The sequence below is a fragment of the Sorex araneus genome, chromosome X (genome assembly GCF_027595985.1).
Source record: "Sorex araneus isolate mSorAra2 chromosome X, mSorAra2.pri, whole genome shotgun sequence".
Taxonomy (NCBI): Eukaryota; Metazoa; Chordata; class Mammalia; order Eulipotyphla; family Soricidae; genus Sorex; species Sorex araneus.
This window is the reverse complement of record NC_073313.1, coordinates 203,335,395-203,356,782: the sequence shown is the minus strand read 5'-3', so window position 1 is coordinate 203,356,782 and position 21,388 is coordinate 203,335,395. Positions and strand designations below refer to the sequence as shown.

Here is a 21,388-nt window from a genome sequence, read left to right as displayed (position 1 = left end):
AAAAATTCTGCCTGTATGTTCCGGAAACCTGAAGACATTGCATTAGCGATTCATTCAGGCTGAATGACATTTGACATAGAAGCTGAGGTTGGGTATTTTCAGTAAGCTTTTTTTTGTTTGTTTCTCTCTGGTGGTAAACAGCAATGAGCCCTTATAACCTGGATGTCTTCGAGAGCTATGTATACTGGGTATCTAAGGATAAGGGAGAAATATGGAAGAGAAATAAATTTGGCAGAGAACATAATGTGAAATTGCTGACGGTAAATCCTTGGCTCAATCAAGTTCGCATCTTCCATCAACGTAGATACAATGTTTCAGGTAACCACCAACCTTAGAATAAGATGTCTCTTATTATGTAGAAACCTTATTTGAAATCATGGTTACATTTTTTCAAGCAGTAGTAGTTAAAGTAGACTGATTTGTAAGGTGTTTGTGTGTGTTAACCATTCTGAACTGCAAGTAAAATTTCAGGCCAGTGAAATGATGCACATCACAACAGAGAGAAAGAAAAATATTTCAGTCCTCCTTATTTGGAGTTATGAATATATACTTCTTGGCCACAGAATCAAGCAGGCATCAGATCTCCGCTGTTTTTTGGGTTAATTGGTCTCAAAAATAATTTTCACAGAAGTCAGAAAATTTCCTGTTCTTGTAATTATAAGACCAGGCTGGTCAAGTAATCCTAAGCTGCATGAACCTTGATTTAAAATTGTTAGTTATGCTCATCTCTGTATGCCTGACACACAGCCATGCTGCATTAAATGAATATTTGCTCTGGACCAGAGGTTCTCATGCATTTGTGTCAGCTGGGGTAAACCAATTTCTGGGACCCCCAACTGAAAGATTTCTAATTCGTTATATGGGAGGTGGACTCAATATGCTTTTTTTTTTTTTTTTGCTTTTTGCATCACATTGGCGATGCACAGGGGTTACTCCTGGTTTCTACACTCAGGAATTACTCCTGGCGGTGCTCAGGGGACCATATGGGATGCTGGGATCTGAACCCAGGTTGGCCGAGTGTAAGGCAAATGCCCTACCTGCTGTGCTATCACTCCAGCCCTCAATATGCTTTTCTAACAAGTTCTCAGGTGCTTCTGCTACTATTGCTGTTGCTGAATCTGTTTATAAACAGGGAGACCTTCAAGCCTGACCCCAACCACTTTAAAGGAGAATTTGAATTTTAAACAGATTTCTTAGGTGGTTCTTTTTTAAATTAAAAATTTTTTTTTGTCACTGGGAAATTACATGATTTGAATTCAGGCATAGTGTTTCTTTTTTCCTTTTTATAAAAATTACTTTTATTTAAGAAAAACCTATAGATTCAATATTCTATTTGTTCTGGTTTGATTTCATTTATGGGTCACATTCAGTGGTGCTAAGGAAATAATCTGGTTCTGTGCTAATGGATCATGCCTGACAGTGCTCGGGGGACCATATGAGGTGCCAAAAACTGAACCCCAGGTTGGCCTTGTGCAAGGCAAATGCTTTACCCTCTGTACCTTCTCTCTTGCTCCTAGAATTAATTTCTTTCTTTAAAGAATAATTTATTTAAAGGGCCATGATTTACAAAGTTACTGATAGTTGAATTTTAGGTATACAATAATTCCACACCAATCCCCCCCACCAGTTTCAGCTTCCCTCCACCACTGTTCCCAGAGTCCTTCTCCATCCCAATCCCCGCTCCACCCCTGCTGTCAACTTGACAGGCAACATTACAAAGTTTCAGTGGTTACCACTTAGCCTCATGTTTTCAGTTCTCTTGAATCTATGTTTTGGATATATGGCTGTACCCCTCATTCATATCACTGCTATAACTGAAGACCTGATTGGGCATACAGTGTTCCAACACTGATCCAATTTCCCCCACCAGTATCCCCACCCCTCAGCAACACTGTTTGCCTTCCATCAGATGATTCTTATCATATTGAAATTTGAAAACCTCTGCCATAGAAGAGGATGCAATGGTAAGGGGACTGATTTAGTCTGGGGCTTTTGGAATACACCTTATTTTCCTAACCTAGATTTATCTGTGGTAATATTTTAAATGACAGAGAATTAGGATCACAGAACTTTAGTCTGGGAAGGAAATTAGAGATCATCCAATTATTGGATAAGTCACAATATATTTATTGATACAGAAATAGCTATAGATATACTAAGGTAGAATTTAGTAGTTCTGAGAGGAGATATGCATGATCATTTTCAGGCCTGTCTCCAGATCAATCTTATTCTTAGTCTTTATGCCTGACATCCATTGTTCTGTAAAGCTCCTCAGTGATTCTGGTCATCTTCCTTCTTGCGCATAAGGAAACAGAAGCCTAGAAGAAAGCACTCCTTGGAAGTTGGGGTGGAAACCACGTCCAGTATGAACTTTGGTTTATTCAAATTTTGGCAGCTTTGACAAACCTCTGTGTAGTGATGGGATTGTGTAATGATATGTCCTGGACCCTGACTCATCCTGTTGTCACAACTTAGTTGATGGACATGCTTATGGTTGGAGTATTCATTCACTCATCACAATTGTTTTCTCTTCTCTGCCTTCCAGTGTCCAACCCATGCAAAGAAGTCTGCAGCCACCTTTGTCTGCTTCGACCTGGAGGATACACCTGTGCCTGTCCCCAAGGTTCCACCTTTGTCGAAGGGAGCGTCACCACGTGTGATGCAGGTAGGGGCTTTATCTGGGGAGCCTTGGGGGCTGGGGTAGGTTCCCTCTCTTTTCTTACCCTCAATAGGACTAGAGAATCCCTGTGTACTGGGTCCTTAGCAAAATACAGGGAAACATAAATGGAACTGAGTGGGACTTAAAGAAAACCAAAAAACTTGTATTCTAATTTTTGAGGGTATTTGTTAAAATGTTTAGATAAATGGCCCCCGGGTGCCTCAATCCATTCTTATGTTGTCTTGTGAAGACAAGTTGAGGAATGAGTTTTCTAAAAGATGTCTTTGAATTAAAGAGAAGGTATGAGGTAGGATATTACACCAAAGAGAGGAGCATTGAACAAAGTTCGCAAATGTTTGCACCTGAAAAGGGTCACATTTTTTAAAAGGCACTTTATGGTGGGGCAACAAGGCATTGGCTTAATTCCCATGCCAGAGGTTTTGAATCTTTCTTGTTTTGTGCCATAATCCAGTGGTGCTCAAGGGATGCTCTTGCCTCAGGCTTGGGAAATCGTGCGATGCCAGGTATAGAATCAAGTCGACCAGCATACAAAGCGTGCACTCCAGTCTATTGAGCAATTTCTCTGGGTTGGAAAGATTTATAAACTTTAAGTCATGGGCTGGGGTTGGTGAGACAGTAAAGTGGGTTCACATGGATTCTATTCCCTGTATCCCATATGTTTCCCTCACCCCCACTAGGAGTCATCCTGAGCACAGACCCAGCAATTCGTCCTGAGTACTGCTGGGTGTGGCCCCCAAACAAAATATTCTCCCTTTCTCTCTCCTCCCAATTAAACCATGAAGAATAACTAGTATTTCTAACTAGTATCCAATGCATGGTAAGTATTCTAAAATAATTGTCCTTGACTCAGAGAGACAATACAGCGTGTAAGATGTTTGTTTGTTTTCCTCCAGGGAGTTGATTTTATTGTTTTTTTACATATATGGTAGATCCCAGTTAGATCACTGGCTTCAAATATGTCTGAGCATAGGAGTGATCCCCAAACACAGAGCCAAGGGAAAGCTCTGAGAACAGTCTTGGCTTAACCTTCCCCCTCCTTCTCCCAAAACATGATCATTCCCTTCATTAGTGGCTTGAGACCTTAGGCCTCTTGCCTGGAGTTGACTTATTAATATTATTATTATTGTTATTATTATTGGACTGGAACGATAGCATAGTGGGTAGGGTGTTTGCCTTGCATGCTGCCGACCTGGGTTCAATTTCTCTGTCCCTCTTAGAGAGCCGGGCAAGCTACCAAGAGTATCCTGCCCTCACAGCATAGCCTGGCAAGCTACCCATGGCGTATTCGGTATGCCAAAACCAGTAACCAGTCTCACAGTGGAGATGTTACTGGTGCCTGATCGAGCAAATTGATGAACAACAGGAGGACAGTGCTACAGTGTTTACCATGTTTGGTGATTGAACACAGGTCTTCTGCGTGCCAGGCATGCAAGCATTATTTGAAGGACATTTTAAGAGACATGGCCCCTTAGTTTTAATGTTTATGCATTCCTTATTCTATTTAATTTTTTTCCTGCTTTTTGGGTCACACCTAGTGAGGCACAGGGGTTCCTCCTGGCTCCTGCACTCAGAAATTACTCCTGACAGTGCTCAGGGGACCATATGGGATGCTGGGAATTGAATCCAGGTCAGCCGCTTGTAAGGCAAATACCCCACCCATTGTGCTATCGCTTCAATGCCTCTATTTAATTTTTAAATAATTTTAATTGAGGTAACATGGGTTTACAATCTTGGGTTTCTATGTCTTAGGGTACAAATCATGCCAGGCCCAGCACCAAAATGCGAATATCCCTTCTGCACTAATCATTCATTGTATTTTCCTCACCCACATCCCGCATCTCTGCTTCAAACCTCAGCTCTGTGATCAGAGTTAGTTTTGTGGATCACGGTTTCTTCCTTGACTTTGTTTCTTTATGGATCACATCAGTATGGTTTTCCTCCTTCTGACTTATTTTTATATAGCATGACCCTCATCAGTTGCATCTATGTTATAAGCAAAAGGCAAATTTTCATATTTTGAAATTTTGTGTATATCTACCGTGGTACATTTAAACTGTAACTTCTTGACACTCTCAGTTGCCACCTGTGCTTTAACTGTTAATATGTTCTGGAATTTAACCTTTTTCCCCCTCCATTCTTTTGGGGGGGTCCTTGGGGACAGGGGTGCTGGAGAGCTGAATAGGAATGATATAAATTGCTGTTAAACTGCCTCTGTTTCTAATAAATATATGTTATTCTCCAAGACTTGTTATTGACTAGGAAGGTCACCTGACTCGAGGCAAAGTAATGTTTTGACAGGGAGCTGAGAGCTTGACTGATGCTCGCCTCTCCTGACAAGCATGGTTCGGAGTGTCCTGTGCTTTGCTGACTAACACATGCATTGCTTTCCCTTTCTGCAGCCATCGAAAGTCCCGTGGACATGCCTCCCCCATGCAGGTGTATGAATGACGGAAAATGCTATTTTGATGAGAAAAACTTCCCCAAATGCAAGTAAGTCTGAATACTAAAGTCTGAGCTGCATACTGGGAGAATGTGAGACCTTGAAGTAGCCAGAAAGTCAAATACAGCACCCTTGCTAGTTCCTTGATTTTCCCATCTTCATCCTTGGTGATGGGGGATGATCATGAGGGTGGGGCAGGTGGTCCACAGAGAACCAACACAGAGATTCTCAAACTGGAATGTGTGAAAAAAATCACCTGGTGTTTGGATCTGTGGCTCAGCTCACACTCGGGGATTATGTTTCCACAAGCCTTCAGGAGATGATGCGGGATTGTGGCTCACACATGGGGAGTGAGGAGGAAGAGAAATGGGCGTCTACATTTTCCTGCTCACCTGATATTGGCCATTACAGTTGAGCTCTTGCGGAAGCAGCTAAAGACACTTCTGACAAGCAGAGAGATGAGCAAGGCCAAAGATTTGGAAAGATCATTGAGAAGGCTCCAGCTCAGAGCATGATAAATGGAGGTCTTTAAAAAGTCTGTAGTGGGGCCGGAGCAATAGCACAGCGGGTAGGGTGTTTGCCTTGCACGCGGCCGACCCAGGTTTGATCCCCGGCATCCCATATGGTCCCCCAAGCACCGCCAGGAGTAATTCCTGAGTGCAAAGCCAGGAGTAACCCCTGAGCATCGCTGGGTGTGACCCAAAAAGCAAAAAAAAATAAGTCTGTAGTAAAAGCATACTAACGGAAAGCAGCTAATCATGGCTTTCGTTTTTATTTTCTAAGGAGGATACCTTAGACTAGAAGAGTCACCAGTAGGTTTGTCATATAGAATAAACACTTTGGAGGTTCCTGAGCTGCTCTGTCTAAGTGAATTTCCAGAATACTTTACTTTCTGCTCACCCGCACTTGACAAAATAAAAATCGTGAAAGTGTTGTCTGGAGATAGCACAATTTTCTCAGTCAAGTCTCCCCTGCAAGGTGCTTGTCTTGCTCGAAGCTGACCCGGGTTCTTTCTCCCTGCATCCCTTATGGTCCCCAAGTACTTCCAGGAGTGACTCTTGAGTGCAGAGCCAGGAGTAAGCCCTGCACACTGCCTCATGGGCTCCCAAACAAAGATAAAACAAGACAAGAGGAATGACTTATTATTCTCCTTTTACTCGCAGGTGTTCTGATGGCTACACGGGAGAAAACTGCGAAATCGGACTGTCTCAAGGCATTCCTCCTGGAACAAGTAAGTCTGAAATTTCCTTTCAGAACTGAGGTTCCTAAAAGGAAGCTGAAGACCAGCCGGTTCTTGCCTAGAGCTTCTGCTGTCACATCTGTGGGCCCATTTCCGTCTCTGAGCATTAATCTGTCTGCTCTGCTTCTCTCCTGCACAGCGGTGGCAGTGCTGTTAACAGTTATCCTGATCATCATCATTGCGGTTCTGGCAGCCCTCGGCTTTTTCCACTATAGAAAAACGGGCTCCCTATTTCCATCTCTGCCCAAGCTGTCAAGGTCAGTCTCATTACCTGGAATATTGACTTAATAAGCCTACAGGATCATGTGAATAAATTAAATTAGGTTTTTAAAAATCTATTTGAGGGGCTTTTGTTTTGGGGGGTGGGAGATTTTGAAAGGCACACTGGTTAGGATTCAAGGTTTGCTCCTGGCTCTTTCTTTAGGGTTCATTTGTGGCAATACTTGTGGGACCTTATGTGGTCTGGGGATTTGAACTGGGTTTGGCCACATGTAAGGCAAGCACCTTATCTTCCATATTATTTCCCCCACTGTCCCTCCTTAAAAATAAAAAAGCTAAATAAAAGTCTCTTATTCTGCAAAACCAAAAAGTAGTGAAATTATAAAGAAGTATCTTCAACTCTCACTTCATAAATGAGGTCTGAGTGGTAAATTGTTTTATATTATAAATGGCTGTGTTTAGTAGTACCCATTTCAGGTCCAGTGGGAAAGCGGGGTGGGGGGGAGGGGAGAGGTGTTTTTTAGGGGGGTGTGGCAGGGACTGTCTCCTCCCTTAGCTCATTCATTTATTAAGTGTGGGCTTAACATTCCCAAGTAGATTAGGGATCCATTACACTTGATGTGTCAGTTCAGAGTGGGAGTTGACTGTTTCATTTTGTTAAAATTTGACAATACAGAGGAAATGGCACAATTACAAAACATATCATTTCAATGATTTCTTTTCAGTCTAAGTAGTCTCTCAAAGTCCTCTGAAAATGGAAACGGGGTGACCTTCAGATCAGGGGAAGATGTTAACATGGATATTGGAGTATCTGATTTTGGGCCAGATTCTGCTATTGACACATCAGTAGTGTTGGTAAGTCTGATTTCCAAGTTGTCATTTTTGCAGGATCAGAAGTACTTTGCAGAAAAAAGATAATCAGAGATTTCTTTCTTCTTAGAAAGAAATCTCCATTGTGCCAAACTATGAAGCATTAGATTTGTTGCAGAAAGGTGTCCAAAGACATTAGTGATAGAAGTGAAATGTATCTCTGCTTTAAATCATAGTATTCGATTGAAATCATAAACACTAAACCACCATGCTTCATTGGAGCCATCACTTTCATCACTTTCATCCCGTTGATCAACGATTTGCTCGAGCAGGCACCAGTAATGTCTCTATTCGTCCTAGCCCTGAGATTTTAGCAGCCCCTCTTCACTTGTCTTTTCCATCAGTGCCATACTGGAGGCTCTTTCAGGGTCAGGGGCATGAGACCCATCATTGTTACTGTATTTGGCATATTGAATACACCACTGAGAGCTTGCCAGGCTCTGCCGTTTGGGCAGGATGCTCTTGGTACTTTGCCAGGTTCTCTGACAGGGAGAACTAGGCTAGAAGAGGTCGAGTGGCCTTGAATGTGGCCTCACACTTCTGGGAGCTTTGTTTTATAGTCTCTGGATCTTGGCCATTGATGGGATTACACGGAACTGGGGCAGTTTGTGGGTATGACTCCCAAGCTACTGGAAAATGTTTATATATATATATATATATATATATAATATATATATAAATTCTATATTTGTAGGATTTATCTGTTTAATGTAATGTTTAAAACTGAAGCCATAAGGAGGCTTTAATTAAAATCTGCAGTGATCTTAGGCTTCTTTTGGGTCACTGGCAGAAAGAGAACATGTTTTATGACATTCTATTATGTTTAAAGGAAGGAGGAGGCCTAGTGCCCTATATTACTTTCCAATACTAGTGACGAATTCCTGTGCAACACTGCTACATATAATAGTAGTTATGGACATGACCTGCTTTGATCCTCATCACCCGCCCTGCCTGTCATACGGACACAGTAATACATCCTGTGATGACGACATGGATACCTTTATTCTGTTTCCTCTTAAATTTCATCGGTTGCCAGACTTTTGTGAAAGTGCAGGATCACCCATTTTCTTATCTTCCCTCCTTTCCTCTCCTCTCTGCTCTTCCACTGCTCATTGTTTTCTCAGTCCAGTCCCCACCCCTAGTAAATCATTTGTATTATGAAGCAAAAATATCTGCAGAGTATCCCTGAGTTCCTGAGCCGGTAAATGAGTTTATGGCTATCGCTCCCCTATTGTTTTGCCATAGGGAGGAAGTTCAACTGGTTTGTTTTGTTTTCTTTTTGTTTGTTTGTTTGGTATAGCATCTAGCTTCCTTTCAGGTAGAAGAAGGGTACCTTCTCTGAATCAGGTCAGTGTAGTGTCATCTTTCTTTTTATCCCCGTCAGAGTGAACGCTTCGATGAGGAGATGGGGAAGCAGCCCGTAATATTTGAGAATCCGATGTATTCAGCCCGAGGCGGTACAGTGAAGATGGCTGAGCCAACACAGGTGAGCAGCCCTGCAGGCCTGGCTTCACATGACCGCTGGGTCTGTATCTCATTCCACAGCACACTCTAGATGCACTCATGGTGGGTGGATGAGCCCTTTCTCAACTTCACACTCTTTCGTTGCTGGATTGATCTGTGAACAATCAGAATTCCTTTTGGGTACATCGTGGTTGGCATTTGGCAACACTTCTGGAGCCTTTTTATTCTCAGTGTGTAAAGCCAGAGACCTGAAGTCTATTCAGAGGCTTGGCAGGTACAGTACTTGACATAGGCTCTCTGTGAATAGTTGTAAAGAATGACTCAATGATTGTCAAGCCATTGTGAATGATATTGGTAGTCAAGGCATAATCTCTGGGTTTTCATATGAAGAGGCCTTCTTGCATTTGCCATTTTCCCTTTCTTTGTTTTTTGAAAAGGACACAGGCCTCCAAAGGCTGATATGTAAATGTTCATCAGTTCAACCCTATGACTCAATCATCTTAAGGAAGAGTGAGGACTGAGAATGAATGAGAATGTATGAGAATGAATGGGCCTGGAAATGAAGAGGAAAAGGTCTATATCCTTAGGCCCAGTCCCATTTCCAGGACCCATTAACCTTTGTCAAAATACTTCTGCATTGTTAAGACCTACATTTATTTTGAATTCCTAAGAATTGGCAAGATTTATATAAGATAAGATAGAAGTGTTCACTTAATGAACAGCCATCTTAAGATTAGTTATATTTGACTCTTGTTAAGCATTTTTCCTTTACTCATGGGATAAACATGATACTTCATTTGACATTTTCACTTGAAATTAAATGAAACCTTGGGTACAAACATAACCAAACTCAAGAATAAATTACATGGTGAATCTAAAGGTATGAGGAAAGGGGGGACTTTTTGCCCTTCAATTTATCAATTACATGTAATTGATGGACTGGAGCAATAGCACAGTGGGTAGGGTGTTTGCCTTGCATGCGGCCGACTGGGTTTGATTCCTCCTTCCCTCTTGGAGAGCCCAGCAAGCTACCGAGAGTATCCCGCCCGCACAGTAGAGCCTGGCAAGTTACCCGTGGCATATTCGGTATGCCAAAAACAGTAACAACAAATCTCACAATGGAGATGTTACTGGTGCCCGCTCAAGCAATCGGTGAACTACAGGATGACAGTGCTACAGTGCTACAGTTCTTCTTCACAATGTAATTGATAAGGCATAGTAATTACATAGGACATAGTAGATGAGCCTTATGGTCAACAGCAGGAGGAAGGGACATGGAGAATCAATAGAAACAGTAACTGAATGAGTTAGGGCTGGAGAAAGGTATGCGTCCCTCCCACAATTTAGGCGGACTGCATGGTTGCTGCTCCTTTTTAAGCTCTTGGGCAAGCAAGCTGGTATTAATATAATAAGAACATGCTTGGCCATATCTGTGGTCAATAGAACTAACAAGTTGTTTAGGATCATCACAGCATCCTCACTAATTGCCAAATTCTTTCAAAATTGGATAACGGCCTTCATTATGCATCCAGGTGGCTGTATCTGAAAATGTGGAAAATAAGAACTACGGCACTCCCATCGATCCATCGGAGATAGCTCCAGACACAAAGTCCCCTTCTGCGAGTGCAGATGAAACTCAGGTAATACTGGCCAACAGGCCATTGAAATAATTTGAGAGTTGGAAAGAATCTCAAAGTCCTTGCTAATCATAGGAATCTAGGGGAGCTCATAGATTATCTGGCAGGTAATCAGATCTCCAAGCATGTAGTTACTTTATAAAAATAATATTAAGAAATGGTTTATGGGGGCTGGAGCGATAGCACAGCGGGTGGGGCGTTTGCCTTGCACGCGGCCGACCCGGGTTCTAATCCCAGCATCCCATATGGTCCCCTGAGCACCACCAGGAGTAATTCCTGAGTGAAGAGCCAGGAGTAACCCCTGTGCATCACCGGGTGTGACCCAAAAACCAAAAAAAAAAAAAAGAAATGATGGTTTATAGGGTGGAGCAGGCAGGGTGCTTGCCTTGCAAGCTGCCAACCTGGGTCCAGTCCCCAACACCACATATGCAACCCCCGCCCCCAACCCCACCAGGAACAATCCCTTAGTGCAGAGTCAAGAATAACCCCCTGGGAACCACAGGGTGTGACAAAACTAACAAGCAAACAAAAAATAATGGATTGGGAGAATTTTCACTGAATTGAGTACATGTATTATGAAAGGGAATGTAGGGGGTCATGTGGGGAGAAATGGTCATCAGTATTTTCAGACCAAGGGTGTTTAATCTGAGAGTAGGTTCCCACTCTGTCAAAGATACACATGAGACCCCTTTTCTTTCCTTCTGTGTCATTCAAGTTTTCTGTCTACACTTTTGTTCATTAGCTGTTCTCAATTCTACTGCTCTTACCTGCGCTGACCACCAGATGGCACTAATTCACACCCTCTTTACCCAGTTTCCTGTTTATCCTCCATCTACAGGCACAGAGTTTAATATAGGAAAATAAAAGAAAATAGCTCTACCATATGGAGCTTCCTATTATACCTTCTTAAATTAGTAAAATCCTTGGTCTATAAAGAGAAATTCAATAAATTTGACAAAAAACTTTTCACCAACAGGTAACATTATTTAATGAATGATGTTTAATGATCTCATGAAACTAAGAACTGCGTGTTTGATTATCGGCAAACTCTTTTACCTCTGAATACTAGAGTCCTTAATGTTTCTGAGACACTATTATTGTATTGGATGGGAGAGTTATGCACAGCACAAAGTTACCTATGCCTCAGAGATTACTTGGTACTGTTGACCCCTATCTACTAATTGCCAGTAGTATCTCCCCTCCTGTATTGTGTCTTTTATTTTGTTTTGTCTTTCTGGGGGGGGGGGGCCCACTCCCAGCAATGCTCAGGTTCATCCTTCAAGAATAACTCAGGTGTGTATAAGGCAAGCATCCTACCCACTGTATTATCTCTCCCCCTTTTCTGGCGCATTGTGATCTCAGAAATCACCTTCCACTCTGTCTCACTCCTAACTGAAAACAAATCAGGTCTGGAATGTCGTGGTTCTAAGGTTTATATTTTCTTCTGTGAAGTAACGTAAGAACCAAAAGTCTAAGGGTAGTTATAAACCTTACACCTTTATACAATGCCAGGCATTACATGATCTACAGGCATAATTAGTATCTGAAATGTTAACATAGCAGTGACATTGGATTTTCAGCCTCAAATAGTGGTCTCTGCTCTGATTGTTTAGATGAAAAGAAATGTTGAGCTTAATTGTTGTATGAGGCACATTTCACAAGAGCCTATTGTCCACTTCTTATTTCATTTATGACCTTCTCCTGTCATACACATACATGCACATATGAATATATTGTTTTAGAAATTAATCTTTATTTTCTTATTTTTCAATGGAAGCATTTTCTGTAGGCTACATTAAAAGGTAGATTGGGATGGGATGAGAGAGATAATTCACAGATTAGGGTGCTTGCCTTGCATGTCCCTGATCCTGGTTCAATCCCTGGTACCAAATGCCATCCACCAAGCACCACCAGGAGTGGGTTTTGAAGATTAATTTACCCTCGACACAAAAATGTGTGAATGTCACATATTTGAATTTCCCAGGCAGTGTTAGCTGTGTTTTATATCCTGCCATTTTCTCTTCATCCATGTCAAGTGCTGAGACATTCTTACATAGACAGAGCTGTCTCCTCTTCAGCAGCTGAGGAAACAAGGTGGGGAGCTGCATGTCCCCACTGATGGTAGCCTCAAGACCACAGCCAGAACTTGTCCTCACAAGAGCCCATTTTGCACAGCTGTCATTTCTTCTTATCGCATTTCTGTCTTTCCAGTATGTTGAGTCTCTTGTCTTTTGTAATCACTGGAGATAGAGACTCTCTGATGCATGTTTTCCCTGCAGGAATTTTTTCTTAACCTCTAGACATAGATAACATCATATTCAGTGTGACTGGAAATAGTAGTAACCTAGACAAGGCACGAGACCCACCCCCACTGCACAGACACAATTCAAAAACTGGTCTTCTATATCCCCTGTTTCATTTAGGTAACAAAATGGAACATCTTCAAACGAAAAAGTAAGAAAATGACCAACTTTGAAAACCCAACCTATGCGGAGGTAATTGTGAATACTTTTTCTTACCACGGGTATTCTTTCTTAGCAATAACGCACCCATCCTTGGATTGTTTGGAGCAAACTTTTTCTCCAGAGGATCTGGAAGTGACTTCAATCAGGATAGTGGTGGAGGATCTTGGGCCCTGTTTTGTTGGTGGTGGGTTTCATAACTTGTGCATCAATACCCTAAATGTCAACGTGAAAATGCAAGAAAATAAATTCATATAAAATAACATCATATGAGACTGACACCCAAGGACGGTAGAGACAAAGGCCAGGGATATTACTCCATAGTTGGAAGCCTGCCTCATGAACGGAGGGGGAAGGCAGCTGGAATAAAAAGATCACTAAGTCAATGATTGTTGGAGGAATCTGGACTCGTTCAGGATGGGAGGTGTGTGCTGAAAGTAGATAATGGTCCAAATGTGATAGCCTCCTAGTATCTGTATTGCAAACCATAATGCCCTGAAGTAGAGAGAGACAGAGTAGTGGGGAAATTGTTTGCCATAGAGGCAGGAGGTGGGGGTGCGGGGGTGGGGGGCAGAGTAGATACTGGGGACATTGGTGGTGGAGGTGGTGGAAGATGTGCACTGGTGGAGGGATGGGTGTTCAATCATGTATGACTAAAACTCAAACATGAAAACTTTGTAACTATATCTCACGATGATTTGAAAAAAATAATAAATTCAAAAATATTTGTTTTCTCTCATAAACTCTACTCTTGGGAAGTAATCCATTTGTGTTTTGCTGTGGTCTCAGATGGCGAATGAACCAAAAGACGGTGCTGCTGCAGCCCCAGCTTCAACTCCTCCCCCGGTTAAGAGTCCTCCCAGAAAAGACCCAGCTCCGGCCTATAGTGCCACAGAAGACACCACAAAGGACACGGCCAACCTGGTTAGAGAAGACTATGATGTCTAGCTCTGCTAGCTCCTTAGGGAATAATCAGAAACATACTTTTGCACACAGATTTTTTACAAACAGATGATAAAGTTAACTTTCAATACTTTATATAAAATATATTTTGCCCTGTTTGTCTGTAGTTGGAAGAGTCAATGGAAACTATGCCTTGTATGTCCTTTTTTTTTACTTATGTCATCTCTCTTATTTTTACCAATAATTATCACAATGTACTACTATATGTATATCTTTGCACTGAAAGCTCTCCGAAGGCAATGCTATAAATATAATATCTTGTAAATTTGTAAAATTGGAAAGATGAGCACATGATTAAGCTTTCTGAGTATCTGTTAGATTGGTTGGTGATCATTAGTGAAGGATCAACTAAGAGAGGAATTGACTTGACTTCGGGCCTTTTGCCATGGCTGGTGCTGAGGCATCACTGTCTTCCTGACAGAATTATCCAGGAAGGAATTCAGGCCCCACTCCTAATTCCATTTCTATGTATTAGCACTTGATTAATTGTCCCGTAGTGCCTGACTAACAGGAGTATCAAGGAAGGCATGTGTGATGTGAAGACATCAGGGTTTGCCGGTGGATGCCTCATATTGCAGAATCAGAAAGAGTAATTCAGGGTCACCTTTGACAGATTTGCTAATCTCACCAGACCATCTCTTTCATAGTGTTATCTCACAAGTTGCCAAGTCACCATATTTATTTGTCATGTCTGTGGGGAATCTCATGTCACTAAGGGCAAGTGTCCTGAAAAAAAGTTTATATTTAATTGAATGAACTCATTCACTTGAAGGACCCTTTCTGTCCTTGTATCTCAGGTGGTCACCTATCCTAGAAACTAGAGCTCTGTAGCTGAATGGCTCAAACCAAATCTGTGTTCATAAAAGAGGCACAAAACATACCTATTAAGCAAAGCCTCAACTAGGTTTATGTTTCTGAGTGCAAAAATATCATTATAAAGATAATATTTATTTCCTAAGTTGAACATGAATAGAAAGGGAAACCATTCTTATTGAACCTTTTTTTTTAAGTCCTTTGACTAAAGCATACTTTTGTGTCAGAACATACTGTGAGCCTAGCTCTTCTCTTCAATAGTTGGTCTATTCTTCACAATGGGAACCCAGAGAGGAATAGTTTCCATACTTAGTAGCATTCCTAGCTCTCTGTGCTAATATTGCACGTTTGAAAAACAATGAATGGATGAATGGCTGGATGGGTGAATGGACGGGTGATACATGTACTACTGATTATTTTATTCCAGAGATCTCAAAATATTTGTTTGTATTTTGAGTGCTTGTTGTAATTACTTTGATTAGAAAAACAAATGGAAATGATGCTGCTGAAAATTTTCTAATAAATCTGTATTTTATCAGACTTCTTGTGTGTGCTGCTTAAAAAGCCCCGCTCATGACCCATTTGTCTTTTGCTATGCTGAGTGCTGGTGAGCTCAGAGGGGAGGGGAAAGTCACAGAGCTCTCTGAGGACTGCCCCTGCCGCTGATCCTAACAAGCAGCGCCTGTGGGTCCAGCCCTGGGCTCCTGATGTTGCTCCTCTGCAGTGCTTTCCTGAGGCCCAGGCCCCACATGCCATTTTGGATGTCAAATATATTCCAGAGCTCAGCCGGAGCTGCAGCTGGGGCAGGAGCTAATGGTTGCGGGGAAGAGCAGTGAGCATGGCCGCTGCCGGAAAGGCTTCCCTTCAGAGCCCACATCCAGCGGGGGATGTGCAGATGGATGAATTCAGGGATACTGGGCTCTCTGTGGTGCCCAGAGCCATGAGGCTGTGCCTGAACTCTCACTCTGTTTCTCTCTCCCCTCTTTTTCCAGAGCAATTGCTGGGAGAGTCTCCCAGATTGTTAGTACCTGGAAGCCAGGGCCCAATTACAGTGTTGCAGGAAAGAGATAACACAGGGATGTTGCATGCAACTGACCCTGGTTTGACCCCAGGCACTGTGTGTGGTCCTCTAGCACCACCAGAAGTGAACTCTGAGAGCCTCTGGGTGTAGCCCAACACATCTTCCCACTCTCCTCATCCCCTACCAAAAAGAAAAAAAGCAGGAACAATTTACTAGCAGGGCATGTATTATACAACACCTATGGCTCGCAAAGGTAGTTGTATATTGGAATCACCTGAATTTACCCTAAGGACAGACTCTCCCACATCCTGACCTTCTTCAGATTGCTCTCAGGTTACTGTCTTGGTGGGGGTTTGTCCATCAATCAATGACTCATGTTCCCCTCACCTATAATTTGCTTTGAAGCACAGTGTGTGCATGGGGGAATGCCAAGAAACAGTCCATAGGTGCAAGGCAACTGCCACCTGTCAATCATTGCTGAGCCTGGCACGAGGGACTTATTACATGCTTCTCTCATTACACAATTCTTGAGTATTTTTGGAGTTTTCCCGAGCAATTAAATATTCACATCCTTCTACTGCGCTTGCCCAGATGACCCTGTTCCCCAAGGAAGCCAGAGCTTCAGTCCCATGAAGGACCTATGAGCTGGCTCTTGGGGGTGCTCCCTGCCCCCACCCCTACTCCTCCCTCACCCTAACCCTCAGAGAGATCTGAGTCAGCTCTGACTAGCCATGCCAACCAGCATGACTCCTTTCTTCCAGAAAGCCATTAGAAAAATGAATCAACACCTTGATTTAGCCTGTGGAGACTAAATCTGCCAAGACAGGCTGAATTTTCAAGTGCTGTGTCTCCTGCTGGGTCCAACCATGCACAACACGCTTTCCTGGAGAAAAAGGAGGCAAAGCCATGGGAAAGGCAGCTGCACGGCTTTCCCCAAGTTTCTCCCATGGTGGGGCCTTGAAGTGGAGACTGAGAAATTCTCACCTTGACTACGTCCAAGAAAGAGAATCGAGGATTTTGTGCAGCACTAGGGTGATTAGTAGAAAACCCTTCTCAAGCCCTCTGGCTTGACAGGGTAACCCATTGATCACACAGCATCTGGTTCTCATCACGTGACTCTCTTGTCTTTTGCTGTGAAGCTCTGAGTATGCACCTCCATTTTTGCTTCATACTTCCAGTCCAAATATCCATGGAGGTTTCCTATGTGTCTTTGGTTATTTTTTCATTCTACAAATCTGATGTATCAATTAAATGAACTCAACCAGACGGAGAAGCTCATGAAGCAATGCAGACCAGGTTGAGTTTGAGCTTCTTTCTTCACTGAAGTAACATTAAGTATATAGTGTTTATGATTTTAGGTACAATTTCATGCCTCTTAAAAATGCATGTGACCATATCCCAGCCACCACCAAGTACCCGTACCTTGTAGCCTAGCAGACACCCCCACCTCATCCCATCCTTCTCTAACCCCTTGGGAAATTCAGCTCTGTGGTTTGACTTAATTAAGTGTCTCTGTTTTATGTTTTGGCTTTTGAGCCACACCTGGCTGTGCTCAGGGATCACTCCTGGTGGGCTCATGGAACCAATGGGGTGGTTAAAGCCAGGGGTCAAACACAGGTTGACCATGTGCTCCCATGCACTGTACTATTTCTTTGGCCCCTCAGTTTGTGCTTTTGTTTGATTTTGTCCAATCTCTATTTATACCCAACATATGAACTAGTACAATATACTTATACAACATAAGAATACCCAATATATTTGTCTCCCCCTTATAGAATATTTTACTTAGCATGAACCCATCTAGTTCCATCCATTTGTGGAAAAAGGCAAGCTTCTCTTCTCCCACCCCTCCCCCCATTCATTTGCAGTGCCAGGAATCAAAGCCTTATACCCCAAAATGAAATTTAATCTTTCTCATGATTGAGTTGCATTCTATTGTCTCCTTTATTCACTCATATGCGATGAGATACTTCAATTATTTCCATATATTCACTGTATCACTGTATCACTGTCATCTTGTTGTTCATTGATTTGCTCGAGCGGGCACCAGTAATGTCTCCATTCATCCTAGCCCTGAGATTTTAGCAGCTTCTCCTTACTCATCCTTCCCAACAGTGCTGCTTTGGAAGCTCTTTCAAGGTCAGGAGAATGAGACCCATCATTGTTACAGTTTTTGGCATATTGAATATGCCATGGGGAGCTACCAGGCTCTGCCATGCAGGCAGGATACTCTTGGTAGTTTGCTGGGTTCTCTAAGAAGGAGAACTAGACTATAAGAGGTCTTATAAGACTATAAGAACTAGAGTATAAAATCTTCTGGGAGCTTTGTTTTATAGCCTCTGGATCTTGGCCGTTGATGGGATTACATGGTGAAGGTGGGGTGGGGTGTAGGTGGGGGCAGTTTGTGGGCGTGACTGCCTAACTACTGGAAAATTTCCATATCTTGCCTATCATTTCCATATCTTACCTATTATAAATAGTGTTATAATGAATATGAAGGTTCATGCCGTATCTTTTTTGATACCCCATGTCTTTGGATATATACTTGAGAGTAGAATTGCTGTATCATACAGCATTTTATCACTGCTGGATAACATATCACTTAAAAATATTTTGAGAACTCCCAGAGTCCTAGTTTCATACAACCAGTTTATTTATGGGGGGGGGTATTATTTAATCTACAGGCAACTCAGGATTTAATTTTTTTTGTTGTTCTAAGAGTAAATGGAAAATGGGGACGTGATAGTCTCAAGCTCTTGATGTGATAGTCTCAAGCTATTAAAAAAGTGAAATGAGATAAAGCCTGAGAATTACAGGATCCCTGAAGACAGACATTGTTTAATTTTTGCTTTACCTGAGTGATCGCATCAGAGTATTTGGTGTTCAAATATTGACTGAATAACTGATCTCGTGAAACCACTTAGCACTGAGCCAGATAGACATGGCAACATGGCAGACCTTATTCCTGCTATTCTGCAGACCTCCTGCAGAGCCCTGCTGTGTGCACCTTTCAGCTGAAACTTTATCAAGTGGCTCTTGCACAATGCCCTGGTAGCCCTTATCCTGTGTGCTGAGTGGTCTCCAGCGGTTTCCTTCCATTACTCAGCAAGAAGGCTGACTCAGTCTGAGAGAACAGGGAATGGGGCAGTTTATGGAGGGGTACACCAGCCTGGGTGAGGCAATAGCTGTTGTGTTTGGGGGGATTCTCTAACAGTAGGTGGTCTTGGAAAAGGTTGAGAAGAGATCTTGTAGGTGCTGAGCATGGAAGGTAGGGGGCAGATGGCAGGAAGCCAGAGACCAAACGTGCTTGGTTTGTTTCAGGAACTTTCCCATAACTGCTCCTGTAGTCCTGGCAAAACATGTTTTGTTTTCTTTTTTGTATATTCCCCTTTCTCCTAATTATGTGACTTCTGTTGCCAAATCACACTACTGAGCCTGTACGTTTAGCTCTACAGCTGAGCCACCTTTGGGGTTCAATGGGCTCTGGTGAGCTGTAGAGGAACCAGACTTCCCATCGACAATTGTTTCTATGGGAAATTCATTCTTCTTCTGTAGAATGAATAGAGAAGGCCTCCGGACACTACTATGTGCTATGCTGGAATCAAGACAAAACAAGACTGGATTTTGGGGGTGGGGTGGGTGGTAGCATTTGGGGGAGATCTGTTCGCAAAACAAAGATGTCCAACGTCCCCACAGAGAGTGCAAGTAGAGTTCAGGCTAACAAATGAGCTCCAGGGCAGAAACTTCTGAAACTGAAGGGAATACAAGCTGGAGAGGAAAGACACTTGGAGAGGCTGTGAGTGACAGTGCAGGTATTGCACGTGACTGAAACCCATCTGATCCTCAGTGCCATTCGCTCTTTTGAGCCCCATGGGGTTGATCTCAGAGCACAGAACTGGGCTAGACCACTTCGAGTCAGGTATGGCTCCAAATTTTCTTCCATCCCCCTGCCCCAACTCCCCATCCCCACCCCAAGGTTTGGGCCCTTTCCATTCTAGAGAGTGCTCTAGTAGGAGCCGACTTGAACTGAAGTAGGTGAATGCAGTCCCTGTCCCGGGGCTTTCAGCAGCAAGAACTTCTTACCTGCCCTTCCTGTGCTTCCAAAAATTTTCCCCTCCAGACTCCTCAGGGCCCTGAGCACATGTAGCGAGGCAGTGAAGGAGAGGGCTGGGGAGACACACAGCCACACAGCCACACAGCCACACAGACACACACAGACACACACACACACACACACACACTGCTGTGAGGCTTACAGAAAGCTCATACCTCAAGAGGGAGTTGTCTTTGCAGGGAAACCACCAACGACTTACCACAGAGTTGGGAGGTGACGTGGGCAACTTTGGGGTGAAGGGGAGATGGCACTACTGGGTCCTTTAGTAGTCCTGCTCTGACCTGGTCCTGGAGCTGCAGCTTGCTGTGGGGAAGCCGGTGGGCAGCCTGGCAGAGCCTTGGGTGACTGTTATCCTACATTGGTACCCAGAATGCCCTTCATCCTGACCACCCTGCGCCCCTATCCACTTTACCTGAGCAGTACTTTCTTGGTAAGTATCAAATTGTCTGAGGTTTGATTGAACAGTCGAGATTGAGGCATTATTTCAATTCCTTTCCCCAGCAGCAGGGAGAATGATGTGGGATGGGGGCGGGGGGGACTCCTGTGGCTGCCTCCTGCTGTCCCCCGCAAACAGCAGGCTCAGGATAAGCCCTGAGCCCACTGCTTATGCTCTTGTCTCAGAAAAACAATGGATAATGGCGCCAAATTCGCCTTTATAATGATGTCTGGCCAGTGAATTCCCCAAACTCAGTTGTCACATCTTGTTACAAAGATGTGCTTGCCTCTTGCCTTGGGGTGCCTCCCGCCAGACCCATCTCTTCAGGGGGAACAGGCAAACAAAAGGAGAAGTATGGAAGCCAAAGTGATTATGGGGTCCCCTCCCCCCACTCCAAAGTGACGGGGCGGAGACACTGTAAGGAAATGATACGCACAATTAGTGGCCTGGCAAGTTTACAGACATTACTCATTAAGCCTCCCCATGATTTCCCTGAATACATTGATGGGGGCTTTGTCGGCAACTCTAGCTTTTCATACATGCTGGTAGCAATGAAAATAGAGCAACTGAGGTTGATTGACAGAACGGGGTAGTGCCTATTGATCCTTTGCAAAGCTTTTGTTAGACAGGGGAGGTGAAAATGTCTTTAGCACTTAATGGTCCCAGCTCCTCCTGGAGACCCCAGCCATCTTTTTCTCTCCTCTGAAAAGTGCTTTGGCTCACGCACAGGGAGGTCAGTGGGAGAAACCAAGTAAAGGTCAGGCCACTTTTTCTTCCCCCTTTATTTATTGTTCGTCATGGTTAGTGGCTAGATTTTTAAAAAGATCCCGAAGCATAAAGTGGGAGACTTGAGTGCCCTTATTTGCATATTCATGTCAAACCTGTGATGCCAGCACTCACTCCTTTCAAAAGCTGTTGCCAAGAGCCCAACTTTGGAAGTTCACAGCATGGAAGGGGGCACCTGGGGCCCTTCACAAAGTGGGAAGACCCTGCTGCTCCCCTTCTTTCTGCTGCTCCCCGGGTTTCCCT

General features: G+C 43.3%; 1 protein-coding gene across 1 annotated transcript in view; it reads left to right on the top strand.

Annotated features, from left to right (window-relative positions):
- LRP2 (LDL receptor related protein 2) overlaps positions 1–13,960 on the top strand; it is a 186,506-nt gene extending 172,546 nt beyond the window's left edge. Inside the window, exons 71-80 of the mRNA XM_055121247.1 lie at positions 142–318; positions 2,546–2,665; positions 5,080–5,170; positions 6,284–6,351; positions 6,500–6,617; positions 7,305–7,434; positions 8,834–8,936; positions 10,426–10,553; positions 12,974–13,045; positions 13,802–13,960. Of these exons, the coding sequence (XP_054977222.1) occupies positions 142–318; positions 2,546–2,665; positions 5,080–5,170; positions 6,284–6,351; positions 6,500–6,617; positions 7,305–7,434; positions 8,834–8,936; positions 10,426–10,553; positions 12,974–13,045; positions 13,802–13,960 (1,166 nt within the window). The remainder of the gene's footprint in view (positions 1–141; positions 319–2,545; positions 2,666–5,079; positions 5,171–6,283; positions 6,352–6,499; positions 6,618–7,304; positions 7,435–8,833; positions 8,937–10,425; positions 10,554–12,973; positions 13,046–13,801) is intronic.
- Positions 13,961–21,388: the final 7,428 nt, after the last annotated feature.